This window comes from Lagenorhynchus albirostris, chromosome 20 (genome assembly GCF_949774975.1).
Source record: "Lagenorhynchus albirostris chromosome 20, mLagAlb1.1, whole genome shotgun sequence".
Taxonomy (NCBI): Eukaryota; Metazoa; Chordata; class Mammalia; order Artiodactyla; family Delphinidae; genus Lagenorhynchus; species Lagenorhynchus albirostris.
In genome coordinates, this window is record NC_083114.1 from 18,599,268 (window position 1) to 18,611,372 (window position 12,105).

A 12,105-nucleotide genomic window follows, 5' to 3' on the forward strand; every position below is an offset into this window, starting at 1 on the left:
AACTTCTCTCAGGAGAAAGACTTCCATGCCCTGGCAAAGTTTGGAAAAATGATCCCACTCAGCCCTTCTTGCTTGAAGTGGGCCTACAGATGGAACTGTGAGCCTGGGAGCTTGGGAGTGTAGATTGGGCACCGCTGCTAACTCACTGTGTGACGCTAGGCAAGTCTCTGCCCTCCCTGTTTGGGTCTGCTCATTTGGAAAATGAGGGTAAGTAGGTTACGTGGTCCAAAGGGCTCTTGGTAGGCAGAATAATGGCCCCCAAAGAGGTCCATGTCCCAAGGCCTGGAACCTGTGAATATGTTGCTTTACATGGCAAAAGAGACTTTGAAGATGTGATTAGTTGACAACCTTGAAATAGGAGGGTTATCCTGGATTACTGGCTGCGCCTAATCTAATCTAGCCTAATCTAATCTAATCTAATGAATCTAATTGAGTCCTTTAAAAATGGAAGAGGCCAGCAGGAGAGGATCTGAGTTAGAGGGAGGTGTGACTACAGGAGAAGGTCATTGTCTTTGTGAAGTAAGGACTCAACCCATCATTCCTGTCTTTGAAAGAGGAAGAGGCCACAAGCCAAGGAACGTGGGTAGCCTGTAGAAGATGGAAAAGGTGAGGAAATGGTTTCTCCTCTAGAGGCTCCAGAAAGGAAGGCAGCCCTGCTGACACCTAGATTTTAAACCAGTGAGACCCATGTCTGATTCTTGGCCTCCTGAACTGTGAGATAATACATCTGTGTTGTTTTAAGCCACTAAGTTTGTCATTTTGTAGCAGCAGAGATAGAACACGTAAACAAGGACACTTCCAGAAGCTGTGCACCCTGTTTCTAAAAATTAAAACCCAGCTTTGCTAACAGCCCTGGGCAGCCCTAGCTGAGAGGGTGCTTGGGAGGAGACATCAGAGGGCTGCTCTGTCCCAGCTGCCTCTTGGAGCCTGGTGACTGCAAGCTCCCGGCCCCGGCTTGGTGTGTGTGGCTGGCGTGACTTGTCCCACTGGCAGGGGGAGTAGTACTGTCATAGCACCTCGAGTCTGAAGGGGCCTCTGGGGATCATCTGTGAAGACACAGGTAAGGTATTATCTTCATACTCAGATGGAGGGAACTGAGCCCAGAGAGGTGCATGATCTCATCCATGAGTTCCTTGTGTTGAGAGAGAGAGAGAGAGAGAGAGAGATTGGATAGCGAAGCAGGGATCAGACTGCCTGGTCTAGCCAGTGCTTTCCGTGCACTTGTGCATGAGGAGGGAGGTACAAACCGTATTAGGTCTTTCTTGTGGCTCTGGGGATGACTTTGAGTTGGGAGTGGTGGGGGGAAGTAAGGGGAAGTATAAAGGTTAGACCACAGGAACTGGTCCTGCGGAATTAGGGGGGGCTTGAAAGGGCATGCCCCACCCCCAGCAGAGGGCACCCCCCCCTCCTCTCTCACATGGACGTGCTCTCAGGAGTCGTGGGGAGCGAGGCAGAGGTAGGTCAGTCTGATGGGGGTGAGGAGGTGGGCTGCAGAGAGGGTTGGGAAAGGCAGGAGTGTGCGAGGGGGCCATGCTTGGGCAGGTGTCCAGCCTGAATTCACTGGCTGGGTCAGGAGAAGCCAGGACAGAGGACGGAAGAGCAGAGGGATGTGAAGGCCTCCTCTAAGGTTTGCAGGTCTGTGCGGCGTGCTCTGCCTCCCTGTCTGCATGCCACGTGCCTGTGGTCCAGCGCAGTGTCGTTCAGACCTTGGGCTGTGACCCATTCGTGGGGTGGGGAAGCCATTTACAATGTTGTGATCAATAGTGTTTAAAGATGTGGGGGGCTTCCCTGGTGGCGCAGTGGTGGAGAGTCCGCCTGCCGATGCAGGGGACTCGGGTTTGTGCCCCGGTCTGGGAGGATCCCACATGCCGTGGAGCGGCTGGGCCCGTGAGCCATGACCACTGGGCCTGAGCGTCCGGAGCCTGTGCTCAGCAACGGGAGAGGCCACAACAGTGAGAGGCCCGCGTACCACAAAAAAAAAAAAAAAAAAAAAAAAAAAGATGTGGGATAGAATAGAATAGAATACAGAGCGTACGTGTTTTGTAAAGGTAAGTAATGCATAAACTATGTCATCTAATTATCTATCTATCTATCACCTATCTATCTATCTATCACCTATCTATCTATCTATCCATCTATCTACCTATTCGTCCTGTGGTTTTTGACCTGGCAGATCTGGCTCTTTCCTAAAGTCTTGGGGAGAAAGAGTGCGGGGGAAGGGCAGAGACGACTCAGCCATTTCCACAAGACCAGCTTTTAATATGACTGTGATTGGAAGCACAAATAAATAAATGCCAAGAGAAAATGGAAAAACCAAACCAAACCTCAGAACATCAAAACCCAAATTCAGAAAACGAAATGAAACAGATCTCCGACAGACAGACAAACAAACAAGAAAGACCCCCAAAGAAACAGAATCAGACTGTACAAGCCGTGTCACAGGGAGAGCAGAATGACGTGGGCACCGTGGATGAGTCCCCGGGGCCGCTGTGGAGGGGAGGGGGTGGCCCTGATCACCCTGTGGGCCGGCTTGGGGAGGTGGGGGAGGGCTTTGTGGGCAGGTTAAGAACCTTCACAAACTACACAAGGACCGGACGCCGTCGAGTTCTGCGGCTTCCCTCTTGATCGCGCAGGTGTGATTCCAGCGTGGCCTCGTCGTGCCTTCAGGGCTGGAACCTGGTCCCCCTGCACAGCTGCAGAGGGACTGCTGGAAACCGCACGGAGGAGGGTCAAGTACGGAGACAGACGTGGAGGCGGTGCCGTGAGGACTCAGAGCATGCAGTTGCTTTTTACATCTGGCAGTGAGATGTGATGGCAGGTCGGTTCTCGGACAGTTCCAGAGCGTGACTCACTTCTCCTAAGAGGGATGGATGCGCGGCAGCAGGGCCTGAGGACGCGTCGTGCCAGACGAGGCTGGAGCGAGGTTTTGACAGAGAGTTTGCTATGTGTGCATAGGGGGCTCTTGCTTCTTTCCGTCGGTCGGCAGGGGTCATCCCACCTGAGCCTGCCGTCCCCTGTTCTGGTCCTGGGCCTCCAGGTCTGTCTGGGGGGGTGCCGGGCAGTCGGAGGGCTGTCAGCAAGCAATCTCCTCCAAGGTCCCCAGGGCTGTCTGCAGGGGCACGTTCACACTGTGGCTGATGTTTTCGGAGTGGTTTGGCATCGGGTCGCAAGTGCTCTGGTGGGAAGCGGAAAGTGGGCGTTGATGCTCATTCAGCAAAAGTTCATCACGATGCCCCCGGGCAGCCCAGCCCAGGCCCCGGGAACCACGCTGCCCACTGTGGGCTCTCCCGGGGCACAGCTGCTCTGCCCCAGACATCTCACGCGCTGGCTTGCCATCTTGGACCATGAGGCTGAAGGGGCCTCATTGCCTTTAGAATCCTCTCCATTCTCCACCTAGGCACACCCCCACCCTCGCACCCGCAGAGAGGGTATGGGGCTTAGCGACTGGTTTGACCTTCCCTCTAGCGGTCCCCTGATGTGTCACCTGAAGCGACATCTGAGTGGTGCGTAGCTTTGGAGCTTGGATGGCCCATCCTACCCTCGCCCTTGGGGTCTCTGTTGGGTCAGCCTGGGCTGGAGGAGGGGTGGTCTGTGGCCAAGCCTGGGGCAGGGGGTGCCAATCGCTGAGGCCAAGCAGTGGAGGCCCCCAGCCAGAACCCTGACCCCTGACCACAGCTGCCTGAAGGACCTTTAGGTTAGGCTGGCCCCAGGGAAGAGTGGTCTTGGGTCCCTGAGCAGGGTGGGGCTGAGACAGCTTTGAGTTTTCCAGGTGATTCCCTGGCTGCGGAGGGCTGGAGGCTGGGAGGGATGGGAGCAGAATTCGGTGCCAAGAATGCGGCTCGGGGAGGGGAGGGAGCCTCTACTCGCTCGGCGCTCATTATAAACTAGGCAAAGCTCACGGCTTTACAGGCCTGGCCTCACTTAATCTGAACGGCACTCCCTGAAGCCCCAGTGATTTAGCAGATGATCAGAAAGGGAAGTAACGAGCCCCAGGCACACAAGGCTGGGAAGCGGGGACCTGGGATCCAGGCAGGTAGCTGAGTCCAGAGCCTGGCCTCCTTCCACACTGCTCGCTCCTCAACAGAAGCTGTCTTCTGTTCAAACCCGAGAGAATCAAAGTGAGATTTTTAGCCTGGGAGATGGGTAGAGAAATAGTGTCTGGAACAGAAGTGGGAGCCCAAACGGGAGGAGGGGGCTGGGGTCCATTTGGCATGTTATGATTTTAAGGGGGCAAGTGCCCATTGAATGGGGTGGTCTCTTGGGGCCGGGGTGCTGACTTGGAGAAAGCCAGCAATACCTGCAACCTTCAGTGGAGACCGGGGTCCAGGAGCAGACTGAGGTAGGGAAGAAGAATTAGCAGCAGAAGAGGTGCTGCCCCTCTCTGGCTCGAGGAATGAGAGGCAGGGGAGGACAGTGGTGGTTAGGGAGGCTTTGTGCCCAGCTCTGACACTCACCTGCAGTGTAACCTTGGTCTGAGCTGCAACGGCCTCATGCACAGACCTTCCTCTAGGGTGACTGTCGGGTTGAAATGATGAGTGCCTTAAGGGCACCTAGCACAGTGCCTGACATGTCCCAGGCATGTACAATGCTTAGCAGTTCTAATGGGTATTACTGCCACTACCAAATTCACAGGGCCGCACACCCTACGTCCCCTTCGAAACGGGGCAGAATGCCAGGGACATCCCTGCTTGTATTCTGCCGCCCCGCAGAATAAGGGAGTGGACCTACGCAGAGCCTCTCCGGTTCTCCCAAGGCATGAGAAGAGGGGCGTGGCCTCTGGCCTGGGAGAAGCTGGATTGGTCCAGGCAGAAGCATCTCCTGGTCTCGGCTGCATCCACGGCTTACTACTGGGCTCTGGGGTGAGTCTCAGAGAGAGGCTCAAGGCTCAGTTGGAGTGTCCTTGGATTTGGGAGCTGCAGAGTGTCACAAGCCACGGAAAGGCGTGCAACGAAGCACGGCCCGCCCTCCGGCCCCACCCGGCCCCCGCATCTGGGTTAACATGGCCTGTATGTGCTAGAGGAACTAAGCAACCTGCAAACCCCGGGCTGCCCTCACCACGTTCTCATCGTGGCTCCTTTCCTCCTCTTCTTTGCCAAGCAGGTCTAATAGCTTGTCTTTGATCAGCTGCAAGAAAGGCAGGAAGGGGGTGGTCAGGCCAGAAGAACGGCGCCAAGGTAGAGAAAGAGAGAGAGACCTCCCTCCACGTGGCTGGGCTGGGGCCCCTCCCCAGTCTCTGGGCTGAGATGGGATTTTGGAGCAGGTGCTAGAGCTTGGAGGGGGTCACGGGAGGGCCTGGTCTCCCAGTATGGCTGGTTCCTTGTCTGTCCTGGGGGGACAGAATTACTCATCACTTCCGAGGCCTGACAACTCCACAGTTCACAAGTTCACAGTTCACGGGATACACTTGAGTTCTTAACATTTGATTCCTAGCAAGAAAGGGTAATTACTAAATATGTTCCCTGGTGCGATTCCATTTCTGTGATTTTGTATATCTTTTCACAAAAATGAGTAAACAAGGCAGAATGAAATCTGGCCATGGGACCCATTTGGGAACAAGGTCACCGTGCTGAGAGGCAGGACGTGACACTCTAGAGGCCCCTGGTCGCCGCTGCCCGCCGGCTCCCCGCAGTGACTCCCAGCGGCCTTTGGCCGTCGCCAGCCCCCTCTGGGATGCAGGCCACTGCTCTGCAGACCCGTTCGCTAGGCTGAGACTCAGGCGTCCTGGGGACGGGCCTGGACTTCCCTGAGGGATTCTGGAGTCCCTGGAGCCATCCCGGGGCTGGGGGGAGGGAGGCAGTAGCAAGGCTGACGTGCCCCCGGAGTGCTCAGTGACTGAAGCCACTGTCTGTCGTGTGAGAAGCTTTCAGAGGCTTTGTCCAGCTGCCTCCTGACGGTGACAGCTCCCGGACTGTTGGTGGCCAGGAGCGCAGGGGTGCCCTTGCTCTCCCTGCTCAGGACTGATGAGCACTGCAGGAGTGATCCTTCCTGAAACCTGCCTGGACCACAGAAGGCGCTGCTCGGGTGATGGGCCACCAGGAGGGCAGGGGTGTGTGTGTGTGCGTGAGGTGTGCGTGTGGCGTATGTGTGTATTTGTGAGCAGTGTGTGTGAGCACGGTATAACTGTGTGTGATATATGTGTGTGGAGTGTGTGGTGTATGTGTGTGCAGATGTTGCGTGTGAGTGTGGTATAAGTGTGTGTGATGCGTGAGTGGTGTGTGTGTGTGCATGTGGTGTGCACGTGGTGTACATGTGTATTTGTGAGTAGTACGTGAGTGTGGTATAAGTGTGTGTGATATATGTGTGTGCATATGTCGTATGTGAGTGTGGTATAACTGTGCGTGATGTGTGTGTGTGGCACGTGTGTGAGTGGCGTCTGTGGAGTGCGTGTGGTGTATGTGTGTGCATATGTGGTGTGTGAGTGTGGTGTGTGGTGAGTGTGAGGGTGCAGACACACCCATGTCTGAAGCCCCCTAGCAGCGGGAGGGGCTCAGGCTGGCCTCAGCACAGTTTCATCCTCTTCTCATCCCTTCTGCTCCCTCCCTGTGAGTGTAGACAGCCCTGAGGAGAGGCCTGTGGCTTCTGTCTCTCTTACATCCATCCCTCCCCCCGTGCCTAGGAGGTGGTGATAGACGATATCCATGGACAGGGAGGGGGAGGCGGCCCTGGGGGAAGACAGGCCGTGCTCTCCCCCCATCCACGCTCGGTTCTGGACGTCAGGGCAGGATGAGGGCGCCAGGCCATCCCCCCACGAGCGATCCCAAATCTTACCTCATAAATATAATCAAAGAGCTCTAGTATTGTAAGGATACTAGCACCAATAAACAATCCCATCTGACCACCAATATCACCTGGAGAGAGAGAGAGAAGACAAAGACTTGGCTTTCCTGACAGCACTTCCGGAAGGGCTGAACGGACTGAGAACTCGGAAACCAGGCCTTCTGAACGGGTTCCCCTTCCCGGGGGGCCGGGGCGTGTAGCTGGGAGGCCAGGCCCTCGACGCGTCCCTCCCTCACTGCACAGCTCTGAGAGCTGGGGGGTTTGGTTTTCAGCACCCATGGGGACGGGAACTAACCTGGATGCTTTTGGGGGGGCCTGGAATAGACCTCGTGGGCTGACAGGCTTGTTCATTTCCGTTCAGAACCACACTGGTGGGGCTCAGTTGGCTCTGGGCTGGGAACAGACGAGGTGCGTGCGGTCCCTGGCCTGGGCGAGGACACAGTCTAGCTTGAGACGTGTGTCAGGTGCCCTGAGTGGGGGTCTCGGGAGCAGTAACACAAGAGACACCCCCCAGTCATGACATGGGCTTTGGGGCCGCCTTGGGGCCCTTCTCACCCTTGGGATAAGGCCGTAGGAAGCACCTCCCTGTCTCCCCACCTAAAGGTACACGTTCAGTTTGGTCTCTTTCTAGAGTAGAGGTCCTTGCCCTGGATGTTGGGCCCCACCGACCAAAGTCTTTCTAGACTGGTCTTCGGATACCCCTGCATCAGACTCTCGGGATCCTTGTAATCAGTGCAGATGCCTGCACCTACCTGAGGCCTACACAATCAGAACCTCTGGGCTTGGGGTCTGGAGGTCAGGAGTTTAAAGTGCCTGGGTGGCTCTCTGGCCCGCCAGAGTTTGAGAACGGCTCTCCTGTGGGAGCTTCCAGTGGCTGGAGACCCCCTGAATTGAATGCGATCCACTGTGTGTGCACCTGGGCGTTTGCAGAGGGAGAGTCTGTATTTCAGGAGTTATTATCTGATTCTCAAGGGGGTTCTGATCCCCCCGCAAAGCCCCAAGCGCTTCGTTCTGGAGGCAGTGTGGTAGAGCAGGGGGCTCTGAGCTTGTGAGTTTGGAGGGGGGCCACCAGCTCGCTGTGCAGCTTTGATGAGCCCTGACCTTCTCAGGAGCTTTGCCTTCCGGGCACATTTGGTGGTGGAGGTGGTCGGGGCGGGGGTGGTGGTCGGAGGAGATGAACTGTGAAGTCCTTTCCAGCTGTGACCTCTAAGACTGGCAGCTGCTGGGCTGGGCTGGGGAGAGCAGGTGCTGTTGGGGGTGAATGTACTGTCCTCCTGGAGAGTCCAGGCTGACCTCTTGGTCTGAGAACTTTTGGATGAGTCCCTCTGCCCACTCCTCCCCTGATTATGGCTGAGAAGCCCAACCAACACATCCCCAGGCGAGCAAGCTGTGACGATGGGGAGGCGGCCCTTCCTGGGGGGACCTGGTTTGGGGCTCAGCGTGGCTCCCCTTCACTCCTCTCCTGCCCCTCCGCCCCCTCTAATATCCTCAGTAGAGGCTTATCGGGGAGTGTGCACGGTGCATGTGCACGTCAGGAGTGGGGTGTGTCTGTGCCTGTGCGAGTGGTGTGGCAGAGCGTGGGGTATGGGCCTGGGTGCGCCGTGCGCGAATGCGTATGGGATAGACACAGGCGATACATCTGACCACCGACAGCTTTACACAGGCAGCAAGCCACGTCTAGGGTAGCTACACGAGTGCGTCCAAACGTGGCTTTGTGGGAGTGGGCACAGTGTGTCTGAGTGAGCATGTACAGGTGTGAGCACGTGAGTGTGTAAGCACGCAACTTGTGTGCACGTACGTGTCTCTGCAGCCGCGTGGCTTGCATGTGGGTCTGTGAGGGTGTGTTCACCGTGGGAGGGGTGCGCTGTGCGCGGCGGGGGGAGGGGAGGGACGGGCCCGATTGGGTGCCGTGGCTCACGGTTTGCAAGTAGCACTTGCTGTCCTCACGGGAGGTACAGATGGCAGCAGGACTTTCACGGCGGGCTACTTTGGGTGGGAACAAGATGCTGGGAAAATGCTCTCTCATATCTGCTGCAGGGACCAGCTACCTCTCCTAACAGATTCGGGGCTCAGGCCCTCGTCACTGTGTGTGTGTGTGTGTGTGTGTGTGTGTGTGTGTGTGTGTGTGTGTGTGTATGTGTGTGTCTGAGTGTGACTGTGAGCCTATGTGGGGGGGGGACGGAAGTGGAGGAGGTATGTCCTCGGTCTTCTTTAGGAAATAAAGGTGGCAGGAGCAGGGCTCTACCACCAGCTCAGGGCATGAGGCCCTTTGGCCACAGGCCCTTTGGCCACAACAATCTCCAAGGCCCAGGTGATGACCACCTTAGCCCAGCGGGCACCCAACTGTGGCCCAGTTCCCCAGCCTCCTGGGAGAGGAACAGACACGCTCAGACGGTGCCGCAGGGTAGGCCCTGGGTCCCTGGCATGGTGTCTGTCCACATGCCAGAAACCTCTATTTATGGACCTCCTGTGGGCTGGGGCTTTTCCACATTTAACCATCACGGAAAACTCACAAAATGAGTTTTACTAGACCCATTTTACAGATGAGAAACCTGAGGTTCAGTGAAGCCACCTGCCCACTTTCTCCCAGTTGGTGTGCAGCGGCCCGTGGCTTGCTCTCCCCTTGTACTTCCAGGTAGAAGGTGTATGCCTCCCCGCCCTCACCCAGGATTCTATTCTCACCTGATTCAGTTCACAGAGACAAGAGCTATTTTTCCTCGAAGCCACAGACACCAGATCCTTTCTTGAGAGTGAGTGGGAGTTGGGGGACGAGTCCAGAGCAGGTTTTTTTTTTTTTTTTTTTTTGGCAGTACACGGGCCTCTCACTGTTTTGGCCTCTCCCGTTGCGGAGCACAAGCTCCGGACGCGCAGGCTCAGCGGCCATGGCTCACGGGCCCAGCTGCTCTGCAGCATGTGGGATCTTCCCGGACCGGGGCAAGAACCCGCGTCCCCTGCATCGGCAGGCGGACTCTCAACCACTGCGCCACCAGGGAAGCCCCAGAGCAGGTTTTTTTAACTGTGCACCCGCAGGGGTCTTGTGAGTTTTACGCTGGGCTGGGACTGTGTTGAAATTAACTTCCTGCATCCATCCTGTGCCCTTGGGGCCAGGGGAGCTGGCCCCAGGGTGGGGTGGCAGTCAGGTTTGTAGATTTCTGGGGATGCATGGCCCTTCTGTTGTGTTTGACAAAGGGCTCTCAGTCCACGGGGCACCGGGCCTTCTCAATGCAGCAAAATTGCTTTCCAGTGGGGGCTCCATGGGGGACCCTCCCTGGGCCCACTGCCTGGGACCACCCACAGCTCAGCCCTCCCTCCACTTGACAGCTCTTTCTTCCTGCCATGGCCCCAGGGCTCTGACTCCAACCTGGGGGCAGAAGACCATAGAATCCCAAGAGGATGGCGCTGGAAAGGCCCCAAGACAGCGTCTAGCTCACCTACTTCAATGTGTTGATGGGGTAACTGAGGCCTAGACTGGGACATGAACTGGGCCTAACACCTCCAGCACGTGGAGTTCTTCCCATTCTGGGGCAGGAACAGTGCAAAGGGAAGAGGGAGTAACCCGCGCACCAGCCCATCCCCATGAGACGTGGACATTTGTGCAACAGACACTCTGACCTACCAAGTAAGGCAGCAACTTCGTACGCCTTCTTCTGTTCAATGGTCTCATAATTGAGAGCCTCAAAAAATATATCCAGAACGAGGATGTTCTCTCTGCGGAGGAAATGTCCAGGGTCATACGTGGTGAGAACCCTCAGGATCCATGGGGATCATCTAATACAATTTTCCCACAGACAGATGGGGAAACTGAGGCCCAGGCAAGTGAAACAACTGGCCCAAAGTTAGAGCTGGTTAGTGGCACAGCTGGGACTTGAACCTGACATCCTGACTCCCGGCTCAGTGCCCTTCACGGCCCTGGAGGCGTATATCATCTGTCGCCTTGGCCCCTCATTGCTAACGCCCCTGTCTCTCTGCACCCTTTCCAGGAATCCTGCCCGGCCTCCAGGTCTCCGTGCTCCCAGAGGGTCTGCCTGGGCCCTTACGTGCAGGTGAGCTCAGCACTCTCTTGACAAGGCTTGCTCGCCTGCCCCCCGCTGACCTCCCCTGCCCACTCTGGAGAGGCCCCCAGCTCTTACTGGGATTGATAGCAAGCTTCTCCTAGTGGGGTCCCTACCCCGGATGGCCAAGTCAGCTGCAGGGACCAGGGAGGGTTTTTAGGGAGAAAACCCACACCTGGTTGCAGGGTTTCTGATGGAAGCACCCCGGTTCCCTTTTGCTCTTTTGGGCAGATGTGTGCATGAGACATATCTAGGCAGGAGAAGTCATTACGGCCGGCACAATGTCTGCGACAGCGGTGCCTGGTACCTCCTACAAAATTCCCTGCCTCCTTCCACGACGTGGCTCACAATGCCCTCAGCGTCCCTTGTCCTTAACCCTGGGACGGAGCAAAAGCCGTCCCAGGATGAGGTCTGGTGACGGTGTGGGCAGGAGGGAGAGGCTGGGGGCGAGGAGCCCTCTCCACGCGGGGCTCGCCCAGGTGCCATTCACAGGGTCACCCTCTCTTGCCTGGTTTATGGCAACTGCTTCCCACCTGGCTCCCTTCCGCCCACCTGGCTTCCGGTCCGACCTCTACCTGCCGCCTGAAGGGTCTTCCTAAAACCGCTAAACTAATCCACGTGACATAAAATTAGCATCCAGTTCCTCCATCACTCAGGCTACATTTAAAATGCTCAGTAGCCACATGTGGCCAGTGGCCATCATGTAGGACATCACAGATAAAGAACATTTCCAGAAGGTTCTACCTAAACGGCAAATGTGAGCCTGTCACTCGCCTGGTGGAAGTTCTTCTGTGGCTGCCTGTCCTCTTAGAATAAGTCCACTCTCTGCGTCCCACCCCCGCCCAGCTCAGCCTGCAGGATCTTCTACCTTGGACACAGTCACCTCCCCCAGCCTCCCCTTCCCCTAATCTTGTCTGCCCTTCACTGATTTTTCCCTGCTGAGGCTCTGCCTGGGACACCCTCTGCTCCTGTGTCTTTCTTTCACTTATTCTGTTAAAAGATATATATATATTTGAGCATCATCTCTGTGCCAGACACTCCACAGCAGAGAACAAAACAAGAAAAGTTCCTGCTCTCAAGGAGCTTCACTTTCCTGAAGTGGGCAAGTTAATTTCAGGAAACACACACGTGAATATAGAATTACACAGGGTGGTGTGTGTTATAAAGGAAAACACCAGAGAGCTTGGAGAGAAAAATGACAGGAGGGGACTAATTTAGTCGTCCAAAGAGATGACGTTTAAATGGAGACCTGTACAATGAGGAACCAGCTAGGTGA

General features: G+C 56.1%; 1 protein-coding gene across 2 annotated transcripts in view; it reads right to left on the reverse strand.

Annotated features, from left to right (window-relative positions):
• Positions 1-3,073: 3,073 nt before the first annotated feature.
• The window catches only part of ASIC2 (acid sensing ion channel subunit 2), a 1,026,308-nt gene continuing 1,017,276 nt past the window's right edge, over positions 3,074-12,105 (reverse strand). For both annotated transcript variants that reach the window (XM_060133625.1, XM_060133624.1), the window contains exons 7-10: positions 10,394-10,485; positions 6,769-6,848; positions 5,056-5,124; positions 3,074-3,175 (exon numbers count right to left, since the gene is read on the reverse strand). In XM_060133625.1, coding sequence (XP_059989608.1) covers positions 3,074-3,175; positions 5,056-5,124; positions 6,769-6,848; positions 10,394-10,485 — 343 coding nt within the window. The remainder of the gene's footprint in view (positions 3,176-5,055; positions 5,125-6,768; positions 6,849-10,393; positions 10,486-12,105) is intronic.